Source organism: Hypomesus nipponensis, chromosome 16, assembly GCF_054491055.1.
Source record: "Hypomesus nipponensis isolate SF chromosome 16, ASM5449105v1, whole genome shotgun sequence".
NCBI lineage: Eukaryota > Metazoa > Chordata > Actinopteri > Osmeriformes > Osmeridae > Hypomesus > Hypomesus nipponensis.
The window spans coordinates 2409371-2428099 of record NC_140376.1 but is presented as its reverse complement, the minus strand read 5'-3'; the positions used below and the strand labels follow the sequence as shown (position 1 = coordinate 2428099).

Sequence of the window (18729 nt, the reverse complement as noted above, 5' to 3'; positions counted from 1 at the left end):
GTGGGATGCCCTGGGTCTTTAAGAGGATGGCGTGTCAGTGTTAGGGTTGGCTGTGGTGCGTTCTCTAATCCTCACTTTAATAGGTCTCGGGGATGAATATGGTTTTAGCTGTGTTGGCATGGGTTACCTGCCCAGGTATCCTATTCTCAGTGTCTCAGCATATGTTGGCTGTGTGTGTGTGTGTGTGTGTGTGTAAGAGGGGCAAAGTTTCCAACCACAGGACCGAGCACAGAAACAAGAGCACCATCGAGACATTTTCAGCAGCAATGACAAGCCAAACACTCACAGTAGCTACTGCATACACTCCCACCACCCTCTGTGCATGGGGTAGTGAAAAGATCTGTCTGTAATTTATTCTGAACCTTCTTTCTATACTTAGCAGTGGAACGCTAGACTATTACTAGTAGATGAAAAGAATGTTGCATGTGACATTCATAAGGAATAGAATAGATTTGAAATCTGGTCCATTATCCAAAAGCTTTGACATGTAAAATTATAATAATTTTGTTTTATTTTATTAAGCATGAAAAAAAGGACCACAATGGGATAGCATATAAACTACAGTAAATAATGTAGTCTATATCAAAAATATTTAATCCAGAGATTTGCACTAAAATTCATGTAAAAACGACAGGCAATCCGGCCACTGAGAGAGAGCGGGTAACAAGATATTCAAAAACAATACGTAATCCCAGAATGCACTGCGCTCCTCGCCTTACACGATGACTTCATCCCATAAGCCACCGCGAGAGCGAGACTAAGAATCTTCTGGGTGGTCGTCAAGGCAACGCACCTTATCTGAAAATTAGGGCACGCCCTTCGAATCGCCTCCAGCCAATGGGAGAGCCTAGGCGTGACATCATCGTTATTTTTAGAGAGGCAGCGGTAGCAGATAAGGTTGGCCTCCACGCTGTACTTCTCAGAGTATACACACCGCTCAAGAGAGGCGACCCACTTCACAGGTGGTGTATAACTAAATACTGAAGTTAGCGAAAGCGCTTTTCTTTCGTGACTGACTTCCAGTCTGTACAGAGCGGGAGAAGCGTTCTAAAGAACTCGTTCGGCTTCGTCTACGAAATAGAATATTCTTTAGCGTGACAAGGAGCGCTTTCAAGTTCTGAAGTTTTTACTTGGTTCTGGGACACGCGTCTACTCCGCAGAATAGAAGTTCGGAAAAAGAAAAGGACGTTGCCGCTATCGCCAACAATTTATTCTGAGAACATTTCGCCTAAAACTAGTGAAATAAGGAACGAGGGAATAAAACAACATTGTGCAGAGACATTCTAACGCGAGTTGGTGGTTTGTTTTCTATGTCTACCAAGATGGAAACTACTTTTTATGATGACTCGCTGAACGCTTTTTCTCAGCATGATAACACGGGTTATGGATACAACCAGAAGCCACTGAAACACAACATGACACTGAACCTAGGCGACCCAACGGTCACTCTCAAACCTCATCTACGGGCGAAAGCCAGTGACATACTGACATCTCCGGACGTTGGGCTCCTCAAACTAGCCTCACCGGAGCTGGAACAACTCATCATCCAGTCCAGCAACGGCCTAATAACCACAACGCCGACTCCGACACAGTTCCTCTGCCCAAAGAACGTGACTGACGCGCAGGAGGGTTTCGCAGAGGGCTTCGTTCGTGCGCTGGCGGAACTCCACCACCAACACATGCCCAACGTGCCCAGTGTTAGTGTAAGCTCAGCTCCGCAGCCCAGTGTAAACACCCTGCCGCCTGTGTCGTCTGTGGCGGGCGCAGTTGCCTATAACAACAATGTAGCCATGCGCTCTGATTCACCCGTCTACGAGGACCTGAGCACATTTAACCCCGCGATCAGCACCAACTCCGCCCCGAGTTACACAACTTCAGCTCCAACTATGTCCTTCTCGGCTGCCCTGCCGCAGCTTCCTATGTACGGCCAGTCTACTGCCGCTATTCCCCGACTGGCAGCGCTTAAAGAGGAGCCCCAAACGGTCCCAGAGATGCCTGGAGACACCCCCCCTCTGTCCCCGATTGACATGGAGAACCAAGAGCGCATCAAAGCGGAGAGAAAGAGGATGCGGAATCGGATTGCGGCTTCCAAATGCAGGAAGAGGAAGCTGGAAAGAATCTCTCGGCTCGAGGACAAAGTAAAGAACCTAAAATCTCAAAACTCTGACCTCGCGTCTACGGCCAACATGCTGCGCGAGCAGGTGGCCCAACTGAAACAGAAGGTGATGAACCACGTCAACAGCGGGTGCCAGCTCATGCTTACGCAGCAACTTCAGACATTCTGAAGGGAGGACAAAAGGGGCGACAGACTGTAACAGAAATTGAACGAAAGGACATCGTTTGATAGCGAGGTTGTATCTACCGCACCATTGGTTGTAGGACGATATAGCACAAGACCGGAGGGAACGGGGCTGGCACTTGGACTGGGTGCCTCGCGCTCTCCGGTGGCGCGTTCTGGAGACGGTGCCCTGGACATCGAGCCGGTGAACAAGAGAGATAAACAGCAACAAACATGACACAATCTGTTGTGTTTCGTGTTGTTTTTTTTTGTACAAGATATGTGAGAGTGACTTTTGTTGATTGAGACCAAGCTCTGCATGGAAGTGACCACCCGAAGAAATTCAGTATTAGAAAGTAAAAATAAATTTACAATAGCCTAGATACTTTTGCTGTAGCCTATATGGCGCCAAAGGAGGGCGTGAGGGCTGTGAAAAACTGAACACTTAACAAAAGCTGCCTGACTTCTGAGTTACAGTACAATGTACTTTTTGGTTATTGTTTTCTTTCTTTAAGTTAGAAAATCTTCAACGGTTACTTTTCTTTTTGTTAAGTTGCTTAATGGGGTTCCACTCATTGTTTTATGTAAATAAGATCAACTTGGAGTACTTAAGTTTACCATTTGTAATATGAAATACTTTTTATTTTTAATGTTTGTTTTCTGAACTCTTCAGAAATTAATCAATATTTAAGAATTGTAATAAACTATCTGTTAACTGAGACAATGCCTCTGTGTTTTGTGAGTATGAATGACTGACAGTGGGTGTGTTGTCAGTTTGTACACAATAAAACATGTTGCGACATGTCTGAAAAGCAACATGCTCCCAGGTTCTCTATAGGTACATTCCATGAGTGCTTTGTATCGATCCTGTTTAAGTGATTATGTTTCAGGGTCAACGACCCAGCTCCCATCAATACAAATGTAGGGCAACTCTACAAATTGGTGTGCAATATGAGTTGGCCACCCAATTCCTCTGCTCCACTTGGGAAAGTCCATCTAACACGATAGAAGTAATGTAGATACCCATCAATGCTATGGCTTATATAAAACTCACGGGCCTCATTGTCCTTCTTAACTTATATGCAAATAAAGTGAAAATAACTTATAAATAATTAAGCCTACAATACGTTTCTTATTAAGATGTTTCATTAAGCTTAAACCGAAGCCTCTTGCGTTAATGAATGTAGGCTGTACTAGTTTGTGTGCCTTAAGTTAATATAGCTGTGTCATTATAGTGTGGTGGTGTTTGATGTTGGCCACATATTGCATCAGTCTATTGATGTTGACAGTTGGGAGTAAGTTACTGTGTCGGTTACCAAACTGACAACGCTGAGGTTAACGTTTATAGTTAAGAAAACTATATTTTTCAAAAGCTATAATATTACCAAATAGTTTAGAGATTACGAGTTTTCTTTTCAATAAATTTAACCACATTCAAAATAAAAGTAAGCAATATACCACAACGTTGGAGGAGAAGTTGACAAATAGACTAGCCTGAAAGTGATGAAAAATTTGTGGCAATGGCACATCTGAAACGTTACACGGAGATTCGAGAACAGTCGACATATAAAAAAACACACACAAACACACATGAACTTGGACGTGTAGCCGGGCGTACCACTCGATGGCGACATTGTCCAAGATTCCAGTTAAATGTGCGAAATTATTGTCTTTTACCTAACATTGCCTGTAATAAAAAAGGTTTGATAACTTAATGCGTTAACTTAATAAAGTTAAATGCGTTTTGACACCATATTTGGTAGATAGACCTAGCCTACAGCAATCATTTCACAGGCTAAATCACTTTTAAACGCTGTTATCAAGCCAGCACAGATATTGTTCATGACAAAATAATAGACAAAGTAACCTAGTTATGCACTATGAAAGGTAGAGTAAAATAATAAAAAGCATAAGTTTATAATCAACAAAGGGAGAATCACAGTGAAGACCATTGGTTTAAATCTTTATATTTTAAGAGTGGAAAATCAGGGGGAAATCTTTCATTTACTATCAGAATATTGCATTCAATGAACAAGCACGTTGTTTACAGATTTATTATCCCTGCGCAAATCTGATTTGATGCGATTGCTGAAACGTGGGGCATCATGATATCATTCCCGGAAACGGTAGCCCCATGACCATATAAGGCTTTAAGCCGGCCCAAAATAGCAACGTCATTCCGGAAGATTTGTGTTTTACGGGAACTCGGCTGCCTCACCAATCTTCTGGCAGACTGAATACTAAAACAATGTTGCCTACCTAGAGATCTCAGCATGCAGAGTTGTCCTCAAGTTGATTGCATTATGCTGCTTTGTAAAGACAACATCTTTGAAGGACATAGCCTACAAAAGAAATGAATCAGATTTCTTGTGCTATATGAACGTAAAGCTTTTCATTCCCCATTGCTGACTATGATAATATTTGTGGCTATACAAATGTGTAATAATGTGTGTGAGTAAATTAGCATATAGAACCCAAACTTACCAGCAAATTTGAACACTTTTTACCACCTTGCATCATGGAAATTGACCAGCCAATGACTCACACTATCTTCATTTTTTCACTGCATTTCAATGCATAATGCAACCCTTCTGCCTGCTTCCTTCTCAAGTAGCTTCTTTTCCATTAATACTCCAATTGATAATTATGAGTATAAGAGTATAGGGCTTCAAAATGTTTTGGCAGTAATTAAGGTTACAATTTCAGTACCAAAAAAGATTTAATGTGCAATGCATAATAGATTTTCCTAGACATGAATAATTAGAATCTACAAGATGGATAAAACATTTTCATGTTTGTCTATGTGGTCATGTTGTGTGTTGGTCAACTCATTAAGAGCACAGACATAGTGTAGTGGCTGAAGCTCAATCCAAATCGATTTGAAGGTCGACAAGTACACCTGGCAAGCTGTACCATTTCATTTAAACATTAGTCCCTGCTGACACAGGTTTGTTCTCATTGAAACAAAGGCCAGATACAGGTAGGTAGGATATACAGTTACTGGCTTCTCTATTTACCTGGTTGCTAAGGTGAGATATTGGGCAGATGTACAAAACACAAGCACACTGAGGCTTGTTCGGTGATCAGACACACAGGTGTATTCATGTACCTTTAGCCCTTTAAAAGGACGGCTAAAATGTTTAACATTCTGCTCAAGGATTTTCCAAACATTCAAGGAGTTTCCAAACGTTCGCAGGTTTCCACCAACCCTTACGCGATTGATGTGATTCGAGCGAAGCGGAAGGATCTGGTCTCTGGGATCTCACACACCGAGGACCTGCTGGATCTCCTGGTCACAGAGGGAGTCATGCCACCCGGCAAGAGATCGGTGATCCTGTCGTCCCTCAGAACGAGCGAGGAGAGGAACTCCAGGGTCCTGGACGTGCTGGTCTCCAGGGGGGAGAGGGCATGTCGGAAGTTCTTCCACCCCTGTCTGATGCTGACGGAGCCTGACTTGTACCAGAAGATCAAAGCCTACGTGGGGTGCGTGAATGATAACGTACGTGACTCCAGGAGACAGCTGATTGGGTATCTGTTGGAGAGGGACAAGCAGGGATTGGTTAAAAACACATGCCCTGTTGTAACTCAAAGTACTTCTAAATTGAGTAGGAAGCCTGAGGTTCAGAAAGAGGATGACGGTGCAACTCGCCAAGTGGCAAAGGTAAAGGAACAAAACACGACACTACCCAAAACAGGAAATATATTCAGCACCGTTGCTTTGGGGGAGCTCTCCTCATTGGAGGAGATTCTACAAGACACAGACGTCAATGCGGTCAATTCCTCCAATGAGACGCTGTTGCACGTGGCTGCAGAACACGGCCACCTGTCCATCATTGAGCTGCTCCTACACAGAGGAGCCCAACTGGATGTCAGGGACGAAGAGGGCTACACACCCCTGCATAGAGCGGCCCTCAGGGGTCACACCAAGGCCGTCAGGGGGCTCGTGAACGCGGGTGCCCCCATCTATGCCCTGGATAAACAGTCGAAGACCCCCCTGCATCTGGCGGTGAAAAACAAGCACTTGGGTACGGTCAAAACCCTGGTAGAGGAGGAGAAGAAACTCCCCAAGAACCAGGCCCAGGGCTCGTTCCTCCACACAGCAGCCAGGGAGGATGACTCCCAGCTGGCTGAGGTACTCCTGCAGTGTGGGGCTGTGGTGGATGCTAGGGATAACCACAAATGGACAGCCCTGTTCCACGCGGTTAGCCGCGGCTGTGAGAAGACCGCTACCGTCCTGCTGTCAGCAGGAGCCACGGTCGACCGAGTCGTCATAGAAACAGCCCTGGAGCTCAACCGGGGCCCCATCCTCCGCCTGCTTCTGAGTATGTAGGACCGCAGCCTGGTTTACATTTAGTCATTTAGCAGACGCTCTTATCCAGAGCGACTTACAGTGAGTACAGGGACATTCCCCCGAGTAGGGTGAAGTGACGTGCCCAAGGACACAATGTCATTTTTTCATGGTCGGGAATCAAGCTGGCAACCTTCTCATTAATAGCCCGATTCCCTAACCGCTCAGCCATCTGACCCCCTGGTTTACCACCCTCCACATCAGAGACCTTGCAGATACCCATTTATTCTCATGGTGTGTGTGTGTGTGTGTGTGTAGATGTGCTCACGTTTCTACATATACCTGTTTTGAAACCCCAGCTCACGCTGCAGGGGCGCTCGGTTCAGAGGCCCTTGGATCTGCACTCCTCTCGGCCGTGAAGAAGAACCAGGAGGAAGTGGTTGCCGCTCTGGTTGATTGTGGAGCGGACGTGAACGCCCGCGACCAACAGGGATACACCCCTCTGCTCCTGTCAGCCGAGCTGGGACACACGGAAGTCTTCAGGTAGCTAACCTTCCACCCAGACCACACCTACAATGCATGCGAGGAGTCAGGTGGGTGAGCGGTTAGGGAATCGGGCTAGCAATCTGAAGGTCGCCAGTTCGATTCTTGGCTGTGCCAAAAAAATGACGTTGTCTCCTTGGGCAAGGCACTTCACCCTACTTGTCTCGGGGGGAATGTCCCTGTACTAAGACCGTCTGCTAAATGACTCAATGTAGATGAGTGGATCTGATCACAACGATGCTTTTTAAAATCTTTCTTCAGAGCCCTGGCAGCCAAACAGGCTCTCGTGGACACGACACTTCCAAACCTGTGCTCAGCCCTACACCTGGCTGCCCACAGCGGGAATGTGCCCATAGCTCAAGATCTACTCGAGAGGGGATTAGACCCCAACACCCCGGGGCCTAAGGCCCACACGCCTCTGCATGTGGCAGCCCAGCTCAACAGGTCATTTCTAGTGGGGCTACTGCTGAACTCTGGTGCTCAGGTAACATTGTTCCAGCTTGTCCTCTGATCTCTCATGTATTCATTTTCGTGTTTTTTGTGAATGTAAAAAGTTTGTCATGTTAATTCAAGTTATTGAACCATAAAGCGTCTTTCGCATATCAGCAAGTTCAAGCAATATGTTAATAGCAATTAGTTTAAGCAGTATGCTAATAGCAACTATAGCATAGTAAGACTAAATACTGTATATTAAGACTGTATGAAGGTCATGTTGATTTCATAATAGCTATGCTGATGTGTGAATTCACACCAGGTGAATGCAGTAAACCAGGACGGCCTGACAGCCCTGCACATGGCCAGCCAGCAGGGCCACGCAGAGGCTGTGGCAGAGCTCCTGAAGGGCCAGGCAGACACCGGGGGCCGGGACCGGCAGGGGAGGACAGCCCTGCACTGGGCAGCTTCGACCCAGAGAGAGAGCTCCGTGGCGGGGCTTCTGCTCTCCGCGAAGGCCGACCCCAACGCCACTGACAAGGAAAAGAGGACTCCCATGCACCTGGCCGCCGCGGAGGGCAGACTGGACGCCGTGACATCACTCCTGGCCCACAAGGCGAAGGGAGGGGCCAAGGACATGGACGGCTCCACCCCTCTGCATCAGGCCGCCGCCCACGGGCACGCCGGCGTGGTCGCGGCTCTCCTCTCGTCTCTGAAGAAGAAAGGCGTGGACGAGAGGAACGCGTGGAGGAGGACCCCTCTCCACGCCGCTTCCGAGAGAGGCCACGACGGCGTCGTCGAGTTGCTCCTCCGCGGCGGCGCCAAGATCAACGCTCTGGATCACAGCAAGGACACCCCCTTGCACTGCGCTTCCCGTTCTGGCCACCGGGAAGCAGTCAAGAGGCTGGTGGGCTGGGGACAGGGAGAGAGGAAGGAGAGGGCTGACCTCCAGGCCACCAATAATGTGGGGAAGACGCCACTGAAGGTGGCGGAAGATGGGGACACGCGGGCGCACGAAGACACCGCTACTCTGCTTAAGAAGAAGATGCTGCTCATCAAATAGACTGAAGTGAATCGTTGATTCTGTCGTTAATGAGTCAGGGAATACATGTTTCAAGTTTTCAAGTTTTATTGTCAGGTACACAGAACAACACAAGGTCAGACTGGGCACTGAAATTATTGGGACAAGACAACGCAAGAAACCTAGCATAACATCACATATAAGTACTAAGAACATAGATTACATCTATGATAAACTCAAAAAAAAAAAAAAAAAAAAAACATCCTAATATACAAAAAAAAGGATGCAATATACAATGATACACATTATACACTAATACACAATCACCTATACTAACCTTATAGACCTATACTAACCTAAGACAAGACCTTTACTAAACTAAGTCAATACATGATTAAATGTAAGGTGTATATGGTGACAAATTAATCAGAAGCATATTGTTTAACTGGCTAGTCATGTGGTCAGATCAATACAAGACTTTGCTTTCTTTTATGGTGAAATGAACGTAGGCGCCAAAAAATTGAATTTGAAATCTGTATCATATTTATGTAGTTCTCAAACAGACCACATGGGGAAGGTATCACCTTGCTTTAAATGAGTCATAGCTGTGTCATAGCTGTTTATATTCATGTTACAAATAAAAAGGAACGTTTCTACCATTAAAGGAAGAAGCCTCATTTTAAGCGGCAACTCATTTTGGCAACTCATAGGTAGGCGAACTCATAAACTTGTGGTGGGTACGTTAACACATTATTTAAATAACGCAGACAATTATTTGATCTTGCATTTCTTTGAAAGTCGTTGCTCACTGCAAGGCTGGATGTATGGGCAATTTGATCGGCCAGTATCATTGGGGGGGGGGGGGGGGGGGGAGGCGGGGATGGGTGAACGTCATCAAGCTTCTCAACCAATGAAAGCATTTGGCATAAATCCTAGGGTTTTGAGGGAAATGAACAAAAATTGTGTAAGGGGCCCTTTGATTATCAGTACGATAATGCCACCGGGACAGGTAGCACCTGCACGACCACGACCAAATCACCTGGCAACCGGGATCAGTACAACAAGGCCTGGGGAATGACAGTGGGTCCACCGTTATTACCAACTTCCCACCGGGAATGACAATGGATGATTGGATGAAAGGCCAGTGATGAAGGCCTATGTAGGGCATGCCCTGCGAACCTTTAACCTAAATGAATAAACATGAATGTTTGAGAAATGTTTGTCCTTTTTGGTGTCTGTAAGACTTGGCGGCCCGGGTTCGATTCCCTGTCAGACTAGAATGGCCCTCAGTAAGAAAAGTAGCTGAAAAAAAAAAAAGCTAGAAGTACTTTACAACGTCTTGTCAAGATTAAGTAATTATTTATTATTCTGTTTTCAGTTACCAATTTGTTATTGTAGAACTAACATTTGCAAATTCAAGGAAATCAATCGATTTTTTTTACAATGTGATGGATGTTCAGCTGTCAAGGGCAGTTACAGCGCAATAACTACGTCACATGTCACGTGACGTTTATTTTCTCAAACTCAAATAGGAAGTGGGTTTCTCCGTGCTGTGGTTGCAGGTCCGATGGCGAGGAATGAAGAAAAACAGCAAGGAAAATTGAACAGATTATGGCTTCAGAAGGAGAAAGAGGGCAAGTGTTAGTTCAAATATATACGATACATTACAAGTGAAAGTAGCTAGCTAACCGAGCTAGCTTGTTTGAAAGCAATGCTATTCCCATCGATGTTCAGATTTACGCAAATCCATATACTAAGGGAATTTTGCTAATGCATTTTGTCATGTTTCTTAACAGAGGGTCGAATAAAAGATATCCACGAACGTAGACCCAAACTTGTAAGTTGTATTTGCTACGAGCAATTCAGCAAGCACGTTCAGCCTCTCCAGAAGTGACTTTCTGTTTGACGTTGCATTAACCCGATCATGCTTTTTCACAGGCAACCCTTAACTCAGCCTCTGCTGTGAAGAGGTGGATCCCTAGCATCAAAAGAGAGATCGAATACTATCTCCAGGTAGTTATCCAAGTCAGGCGTTGGGTGAATAAGTCTCAAGGGTGAATAAGGCCCTTTCTGATGGGGAGAGTTTGCATCTAAATTGTCTGACAATGTGACCCCTGCGTTGATTTTGTTATATTTATATTTAGTCATTTAGCAGACGCTCTTATCCAGAGCAACTTACAGTAAGCACAGGGACATTCCCCCCGAGGCAAGTAGGGTGAAGTGCCTTGCCCAAGGACACAACGTCAGTTGGCATGGCCGGGAATCAATCTGGCAACCTTCTGATTACTAGCCCGATTCCCTAACCACTCAGCCACCTGACTCCTTGTTAATAAGTGTTGTTAATCATAAATTGGGAGGAGGAGGGTTATACTGTGTGCTATAGAATAAGGTTTGAATTAGAATGGTACTGGGTCCTGCAACATTTTCAAAGTGGGGACGTGACTGAAAAACGTTTCTGACCTGTCCAAACAGCAGTCACAGCTGTCTCACTACCCTGAGAGAAAGATAGCAGAGTTTCAGTTCTGCATCGAGGGCCTGGAGAAGGAGTACAAACGCTTCCTGTCGAAGCTGCGAGCCCTCGACCCTTCCTGCAAACACCAGCCCTGGACTCCACGGGCATACGCCAAGAAGAGGGAAGACCCCCTCCGCTCTGTCGGCTACGGTCAGTTGGCAAATAGTTTAGCTCTGTGGTGCTCTACTGCCCTTAGTCATAGCATTGCAGTGATGATGTCACCGTCTTCAGATATGAAGGTAGTAAGTTTCAGTTTCTTCATAGTAGTTTCTACATATAGCCTCTTCATGGGTGACATTTACATTTAGTTATGAAGCAGACACTTTTATCCAAAGCTACTTACAAGAAAGAGCAAAAGGTGTATAGGTCAATAATCATAAGCGAGATAGCCCCAAAAACAATGTGGGTAGCCAAAAGATGAAGCATACATTGTGAAAAGCAAATAAGAGCCAATGGGTAGAACCAGAAGAGTATGTAATTAAACGAGTTACAATTAACGACGGAGGAAAGCAAGCAACAATAATATAATTCACAGCGAGTACAAGTAGTTAAATCAGTTACAACTAACCAACAAGTGTAACAAGTCCCTCAATACGTGTCATTGAGTTCCTGAAGGAAATAAACGAACATCTGATAACATCTGGGTTATGAGGTCAGCTGTAGAGGAGCGATGGCTTCTTATGAAATGTCGTCATGTGTTTCCCCCGTAGCTAAGAAACCACGCTGTCTGCCGCTGGATTCAGGTCACGGAAGCACACCACGGACGGTAGGAGACTGGGAAGGGGCTCACGACAGGACAGGAAGTGACAACGCTTTAGCCCACGAGAAAGAGGATCGCCGATCAGAGTCCCGCTACTCTGTGGTCGCTGCCAGCGCCGACCCCAGCCCCCTAGCTTCAGAGTCAGGCCATGCCGACCAGGACCAGCCCCTCTCCTTCGACCGAACCCGACTGGCAGTGGCTCTAGCTGGGTGTCGAGGCCCGGTGGAGCCTGGCTCCTCCCAGACGCCAAGCATAGCCAGGGTGCTGCTCTCAGGCCTGCCCAACCTCCACAGCTCCCCCCTGGGCCGGGCCATCGCCCAGGCCAGAGGACCTGGCTCCCCCGGGGGGGCAGGGGAACGTGGTGGGAGGAGGGGACGGGGGCGAGGCTCAGTGATGGACTGTGTCTCTGCGGGGGAGGGGAGGACAGGGAGGACCGCTGTGGAGACGGAGGACAGGATGGGACATGTCCTGGGGCTAGGCTGCTACTCGTCCTCAGATGAGGAATCTGGAACGTGACAAACAAGGAGACGTTTACATTTAAATAGGAATTAGGTGACTCGTGTGAATATACAAGCGGTTTATATATATAAAGAAATGTGTGTGTGTGTATATATATCCGTAAATGCATGAAGATAAAATCGATGACGTCAATAAAAATGACGCAATGGATTTTTCCATCTGCAACGTTATATCCTTCTTGTCATTTATTGACATCGATTTTATCTTCGCATATTTACGGATTTCAATGTGGAGGAAAGGTGTTCACCGGCTCTTCCCTGATGCTCTCAGTATGATGTGAAGTGGGACAAGGGAACTGATGAGTTGTCCTAATGCCTGCAGTGGAGGGGGGAGTGATTCATCTGTCAATCGACTGCTGTGTTATCAGTCATCACCATGACCACATGCTCAGCAGTTACATCAGATGCTGCTGAAAGCAGATTTGCTGACTCAGTTACCCGAACACTCGTTTGGATGCACGCAACCACACAGCCCACAGCCCCTAAACACCACCTCACCCCCAGCTGCTGTTCTGTCGTGCTTCAAGTGCAACACTTCTTGGAAGCAGGGTTGCATCTGGGGTAGTAGAGTGAACTAATGCGTTGCCCTCTAGTCCAAAGACATAGTTTCTCCATGACACTGTGAACCGTGATACTCCGCTACCTAAGGGCCTGGATTTTCTGGGACGTGGGAGGGATTCAGATACATGATAGCCAGGACTGGAAGGGTGGGGCAGGGGTGAACCTCCAGATGCACAAGGCCCTGGACTGGAAGGGTGGCCAGAACAGGGGTGCTTCCATTGACAGGACATGCGCAAATACAAGGGGTGTTTGCGGTCATGCAGTTCAACTTTGATGTAATGCAATTTTAAACCAATGCAGGAAGTTTGAATAATGTTCCTAATACTTTCTTGATATGGCACTCCAAAAACCAAAAGAAGAATAAAAGTCCATGTGCACTGCAGATCATTATCCCATCAAATCAGACCGGTGTTTATTTGTGATCTATTTAACAGACAAGGGTATTCACACACAGCAAGTCTTTTGCCAATTTTCATCCATGTCTGTTACCCTTTAGTGACCTTTATTGTGAAGTCGTGTGCATTTACAGAGAAAGACTGTTACAGACCACACATTCAAGTTGTTTATAAACTGCTGAATAGTTCCAGTCAAGATTTGTTTTTTTACTATCCACCTAAGTGATCGTCTAATAATGGATCAATTCTAATTATTACGAAATATACATATGGACTTCTTCATGTATAGATAGAATAAAGCTGAATTACGTGTAGCTGAACACGTAGATTGTTGATTTCCAAGTTTATATCACAACCGCCATCTTGTTCTCTACCCGTGTCAGTCGGTGTACGTGAGGACCCTTTGTCAGCAAGACGGAGATAGGGAGAACAGACAAGACAAGATGACTATGCTGTGGTGCTTGCAGATAGAGATGGCCACACTGATGGAAATAATTAATAGTGTGGAAAGGAGGTGCCTTCTAGTAAGCAGAAAATGACAGCTTTCAAAGGAGGAAAAAGGTCCACCCTCTCTCCCACACGTCTCTCTCTTTTTGTCTTGCTCTCTCTCTCTTTCTGTCTTGCTCTCTCTCTCTTTCTGTCTTGCTCTCTCTCTCTTTCTGTCTTGCTCTCTCTTTCTGTCTTGCTCTCTCTGTCTTTCTGTCTTGCTCTCTCTTTCTGTCTTGCTCTCTCTCTCTTTCTGTCTTGCTCTCTCTCTCTTTCTGTCTTGCTCTCTCTTTCTGTCTTGCTCTCTCTCTCTTTCTGTCTTGCTCTCTCTTTTTGTCTTGCTCTCTCTCTCTTTCTGTCTTGCTCTTTTTGTCTTGCTCTCTCTCTCTTTCTGTCTTGCTCTCCTATCTCTTTGCATTGCCTCTCTCTGCCGCTCCCCCCTCTATTTCCCCACTTTTCTCTCCCCATTCTCTCTCCCCCCCTTCTCTATCTCTCCCCTCTTCTCTCTCTCCCCCTCTCCCCCAACCTGCCTATAGTTCTCACACAGGCAACATGAAAGCAGCATGTCAGTGTTCTGTTCTTTTTCATGTGGCCTAGCATCTTCCCACTAACCTATCAGTGGGCACATTTGAAACTGACTTGCATGCTGCATCACTGTTTACAAACAAACTCTGTCTAAAGCGTTCAGTATTTAGTAGAAATTACTGAAGAGATGTTCTGTTTATGGCATGCTATCCTGCAGGAAAGTGTTTTAACTCAGGTCATACTTTGATATTGAAGTTGTCATCCACTCTGTTGAGTACCCTGTGAGATCGGTGCCAGTCTCTGTAAAGATGACAGGTTTGTAATTACGTTTCTTGTGGCTAATATTTGGAGATTTGTAGAAGTATTTGATGCAGCGGTAGCTCTTCGACTGGAAAGCCACTAACTAGTTTCAAATTGGGTTGTCTTTGAGTCATCTCTAAAGTTGCCACGGCAATCATCTTAGGGTGTGATAACATAAACCCCCTTTAGAGCTTGATACTTTTTTTCTCAAATGGTGCATTTACCAGGAAAGATCACGATGGTGGTTAGGTCAGTCAAACCTCTTAACTTCCTTTGAAAGTGAGGTATTGGTGGGAACTGTAAAAAGGTTGCGTTAAAGTAAAGGCTAAGAGAAAGAAAAATTGATGCTAAGGAATTTTATGGAAAGATTCATGTGCCAATTAACAGAGTCAAAGAATACAATTTTAACTGCCTTAACCAACCCTGCACTTAGAGATACCAGATATACCTCCCAACTCTGGAAACACTGCAAAACGCATCTGTACCTGTTTTAATTATTGTGCATATGTAGGAGCTATATGTATGAATGTTTAGTACATTCCCTATATGTAATATGTGGTAGTCAGTATGTCTGTATGTATTTGTTTGTGTGTACCCCTCTTGTAATATGTTATGTGTACTTTTCTGTCTGGACCTTCAGTCTGCAAAATAAAGTTATTTATATATATGTATATATATGTATATATATATATATATATATATATATATAAATAAATGTTGTGTCATAAAATCCAACAAGTTGGGGGGTTTTCAATAGTATTCCTGAGTGTGAAACAGTGTGTTGATCCTTTTGAGTTCAAATCAAATATATTTGTACAGCTCTTTTTAAAAGCAATGTCACAGAGGGCTTCACACGCGCCCATACAACTGCCCCTCAACCAACCGCAGCCCTCAAGGAAGTTGTCCTCTTTAACCCCGCTTGAAGCGTGCATGGGTCATCCACGCAGACATCGAAGGAAACCTCCAGCCAAACAGGAAGTCAGATGTTCTGAGGTACATCAGAGAGAGAGGGAGAGAGAGAAGTGACGTTTGTGTGGGGGTGGAACCTTCAAGCCAGAGGTGCTATACAACCACCTTTCCTGTCTGCAGAGAACACACAGTGTGTTGCACACACAGTCCTTGTCCTGCAGCATGACCACTCCATACCCCCAGGTGTTCATGGTGGACCACAGCAGAGATCCTCCCTCCTCAGTCCATCCTCCAGACCTGGTCCCCTGTTGGATGTTCCCCCCGGCCCAGGAGAGGGTGAGGAGACGGGGGGGGAAGGGCTGGCCCTGCCAGGGGGGCCTGCTGCTGGCTGTGCTGTTTGTCCTGCTGCTGGTGTTTGCCGCTCTGGGACTGGGGGCCTTGCAGATCCACAGGCTACAGATGGAACTTGCTACGGTGCAACAGGTGAGTGGACACCGAGGGGAGAACATTTGAGGGTTTGTGTGTGTGTGTGGGGGGGGGGGGGGGGGGAATTGATTAAAGAACATATAATGTGTTGGAAAATTGAAGAATATAATGGGGTTAAAGGAAGGGTGAGATTTGCAAGAATGAGTGAGTGTAAAAGTATTGAGAGTTGAGAGTTAGTTGAATACTCAGGAGAATAGCCATAGAGACCTATTTATTGCCCTCACTGTCGTAAAAAGCTTCTGATTATATAAGTTTTTGTTACCCTGTTTTTTTTACAATTTGCTGCTGTGTAAACTTGCAGTGTGATATCTCAGTGTGATATCACAATCCTGGAAATAAAGTGGGCAGTGTGAGGCTGGTGGTAGTAGAAGGTAGATGGAAATTATGTAAAAGAAACGACCATACATTTTCACAGGGGGTTTGAAACCCATCTGCATTTGAGCTGTGACATTTAAACACTGCTGAACTGCAACATCCAAGTTGTGGTCACCAGTCTGGCCTGACAGGATATGCTTGATTCACAGTCACAAAGCAGATTCAGAAAAAAAAACTTCTGAGCTCTACATCTCTGCTCATCACCTTCTACCACAAAATATCTCAACTCTGGTGTGAGAAAGGCGATCAGAAAAGGAAATGGTTTGTTACCTTGCACAGCACTGAAATTTGTATTTCTCCTTAAACAGGAAATATCTACACAAAATGGGGGGCCTGTGCTACAGAAGCAAGTTGGTGAGTCCCCCCCCCCCCCTCTCTCTCTCTCTCTCTCTCCTTCTCCCCCTGCCTCTCTGTCTCTCTCTCACTCACTCTTTGGATTATGCTTAACAGGCCACTGTTCAGCATCTCCCTCTGCCCAATGATCTCATAAAGGGAAATAGGAAAACAGGGGTGTCCTGCAGCTAATTTGGCTGTCATGATTCCAGGTCTCCAGGAAGCAGAACGAGCTCAGGAGGAGACTGATGAAAGACCTGCAGCCCATGTCATTGGTAAGCTCCAATCTTCATCTCCTTTCCCCCTCCCCTCTTCCCCTTTCCTCTCCTGTGCTGTCCCCCTCCCTCCTCCCCTCCTCCACTCTCTAACGCCATCCTCTGCTCCCCCCTATTCTCCGCAGGAGGGTATGACCAACATGGATCACAGAAGACTCTTGGCTGGGAGCCCCAAGCGGGCCGGGCCTTCACCAAGGGGGGAGTTGTGTACCGAGCAGGGGAACTGCAGGTGAACCACACCGGACTGTACCAAGTCTACTCACGGGTGGAATACTTGATCAAGCACTGCTCTCCCACAGATGTGTTGGTCCACACTGTTTTCCTGAGGAGACCAGGGCTCTCCAAGGAGCTCATTCTGATGCAGGCCCATAGGGAGGGATACTGTCGCTTCAGCCAAGACTGGCAGCTGTGGTCGTCCGGTAGTCACCTGGGCTCGGTCCATCAGCTGCAGAGGGGTGACAGCGTCTCCGTGAACGTATCCAGACCGGACCTGATCAGTCTTCACCACAACGGCAACTTCTTTGGGCTTTACAAAGTCTAAAGGAGGACCCTTATAAAGCACACGTTTTTATTTATTTGTGAAAGACGCTGGGCCTCTTGTTGGGTGTGTTGACATGCATGAGACGGCCAGAAACACTAAGTCAGAAGGCAGTAGAACTAACAGGCAGCATTGGTATTTATTCTGATATGAGAGCATGGGGTGCCTGGTACATAGGCTGAATGAACTTTTCATGGAGAACTGTTACTTCAGATTTATGTTAGTCGTGATGTATTGGCTGATAAAGGAATGTGATTAACGTTGCAGATGTGTGATTGTAATAAAAACAAATCTTGGATTGGATGGGGTGGCATATTTTTACATTTGGCGTCCGCTTTTCCAAGAACGCTGAACAGGTGGAAACTCTGTATTAGTCAGCAGCACAATGTGGTAAGCACACCAAAACTGTGATTGAAAAATCAACATCATTACTGGATTAAATTCCACAAGAAAGATTTATGCACAATGCTATTTGCAAGTGCAGATAAAACATATTGCTACTGCATGCACGCACACACACACGCACGGTCTCGCTCTTTGGCATGTGGTGGGCACAGACGAGGGGGCTGCAGCATGTGAGCACTTCCTGCAGGCTTCAGATGAGGCACAGAGTGTTCCTTAGAAGCTGATTCTACTTCCTGTGGGTGTCTCGTGGGTCGCAGATTAAGAGGGGGGGGGGGAGGAAGGGCAGTGCAGGGGAGGGGAACCTCAGACATAAACACCAGAAATGCAGAAATGTTTCGTTATGTTTTGCCGTCAGAACCAGTTTTGCGAAAACTGTGCACGCAGCATTGTTCACCTTTCCCTCGGTTATTCAAATCGACATGGATGTTTAAAAGCTCTGTCTACTAGCCAGAGCAGTGCCATACTGTTCAATACATGTTCAAAATGTTCCTAACCCTCACCCATACTGTTCAATAAATGTTCGAAATGTTGCTAATCTTAACCCTAACCTTAATCCTAACATTGGCAAGCCATGAGAACAGCAGCCCCGGATCACAACTGTCATTACGTCACTGATTTCGGTTCAGCACCGGCAAGCATGTCACGCATTAATACATCGAAAATTAAGAAGGGGAAAGGGTTGGTTACCGTCGAGGGAATCTGACCTCTTGAGAGGAAGGTATTACAGTCCACAGTGTTTGGACAAGAAAACGTCTGCATCGTGCGAGCAGTGTGTTCTCTGAAATCCAG

At 45.9% G+C, this 18729-nt stretch overlaps 4 protein-coding genes across 5 annotated transcripts; all 4 read left to right on the top strand.

Moving 5' to 3' along the window:
* Positions 1 to 901: 901 nt before the first annotated feature.
* jun (Jun proto-oncogene, AP-1 transcription factor subunit) lies at positions 902 to 3002 on the top strand. Its single transcript, XM_084676165.1, has one exon. It carries the CDS (start codon positions 1311 to 1313, stop codon positions 2283 to 2285), a length of 975 nt encoding a protein of 324 aa, XP_084532291.1. The 5' UTR covers positions 902 to 1310; the 3' UTR covers positions 2286 to 3002.
* Positions 3003 to 5414: 2412 nt separating this feature from the next.
* Positions 5415 to 8604, top strand: caiap (CARD- and ANK-containing Inflammasome Adaptor Protein). The gene is made up of 4 exons (XM_084675442.1): positions 5415 to 6600; positions 6926 to 7109; positions 7371 to 7593; positions 7864 to 8604. Exons 1-4 carry the CDS (start codon positions 5415 to 5417, stop codon positions 8602 to 8604), a joined length of 2334 nt encoding a protein of 777 aa, XP_084531568.1.
* A 1472-nt stretch (positions 8605 to 10076) lies between these two features.
* On the top strand, positions 10077 to 13628 carry LOC146254340 (uncharacterized). Of its 2 annotated transcripts, none has more exons than XM_084676482.1 (5): positions 10077 to 10196; positions 10359 to 10399; positions 10501 to 10575; positions 11038 to 11224; positions 11785 to 13628. In XM_084676482.1, the coding sequence occupies exons 1-5, from the start codon at positions 10130 to 10132 to the stop codon at positions 12348 to 12350; spliced, it is 936 nt and encodes a 311-aa protein (XP_084532608.1). In that variant the 5' UTR covers positions 10077 to 10129; the 3' UTR covers positions 12351 to 13628. The 2 variants fall into 2 exon arrangements, with proteins under 2 accessions (XP_084532608.1, XP_084532607.1); XM_084676481.1 differs by having other exon boundaries at positions 11035 to 11224.
* Positions 13629 to 15465: 1837 nt separating this feature from the next.
* On the top strand, positions 15466 to 17832 carry faslg (Fas ligand (TNF superfamily, member 6)). The gene is made up of 4 exons (XM_084676160.1): positions 15466 to 16011; positions 16698 to 16743; positions 16935 to 16997; positions 17123 to 17832. Exons 1-4 carry the CDS (start codon positions 15751 to 15753, stop codon positions 17536 to 17538), a joined length of 786 nt encoding a protein of 261 aa, XP_084532286.1. The 5' UTR covers positions 15466 to 15750; the 3' UTR covers positions 17539 to 17832.
* The last annotated feature ends 897 nt before the right edge of the window (positions 17833 to 18729 follow it).

Bases quoted from the DNA above. Each gene is read 5' to 3' on its own strand.
- faslg (XM_084676160.1), top strand. From the start codon at position 15,751: ATGACCACTCCATACCCCCAGGTGTTCATGGTGGACCACAGCAGAGAT. The intron at 16,012-16,697 runs GTGAGTGGACAC...CTCCTTAAACAG, and splicing joins AACTTGCTACGGTGCAACAG to GAAATATCTACACAAAATGG. The intron at 16,998-17,122 runs GTAAGCTCCAAT...TATTCTCCGCAG, and splicing joins ACCTGCAGCCCATGTCATTG to GAGGGTATGACCAACATGGA.
- caiap (XM_084675442.1), top strand. From the start codon at position 5,415: ATGTTTAACATTCTGCTCAAGGATTTTCCAAACATTCAAGGAGTTTCC. The intron at 6,601-6,925 runs GTATGTAGGACC...TTGAAACCCCAG, and splicing joins CATCCTCCGCCTGCTTCTGA to CTCACGCTGCAGGGGCGCTC. The intron at 7,594-7,863 runs GTAACATTGTTC...AATTCACACCAG, and splicing joins TGCTGAACTCTGGTGCTCAG to GTGAATGCAGTAAACCAGGA.
- jun (XM_084676165.1), top strand. From the start codon at position 1,311: ATGTCTACCAAGATGGAAACTACTTTTTATGATGACTCGCTGAACGCT.
- LOC146254340 (XM_084676481.1), top strand. From the start codon at position 10,130: ATGGCGAGGAATGAAGAAAAACAGCAAGGAAAATTGAACAGATTATGG. The intron at 10,400-10,500 runs GTAAGTTGTATT...GCTTTTTCACAG, and splicing joins ACGAACGTAGACCCAAACTT to GCAACCCTTAACTCAGCCTC. The intron at 11,225-11,784 runs GTCAGTTGGCAA...TTTCCCCCGTAG, and splicing joins CCTCCGCTCTGTCGGCTACG to CTAAGAAACCACGCTGTCTG.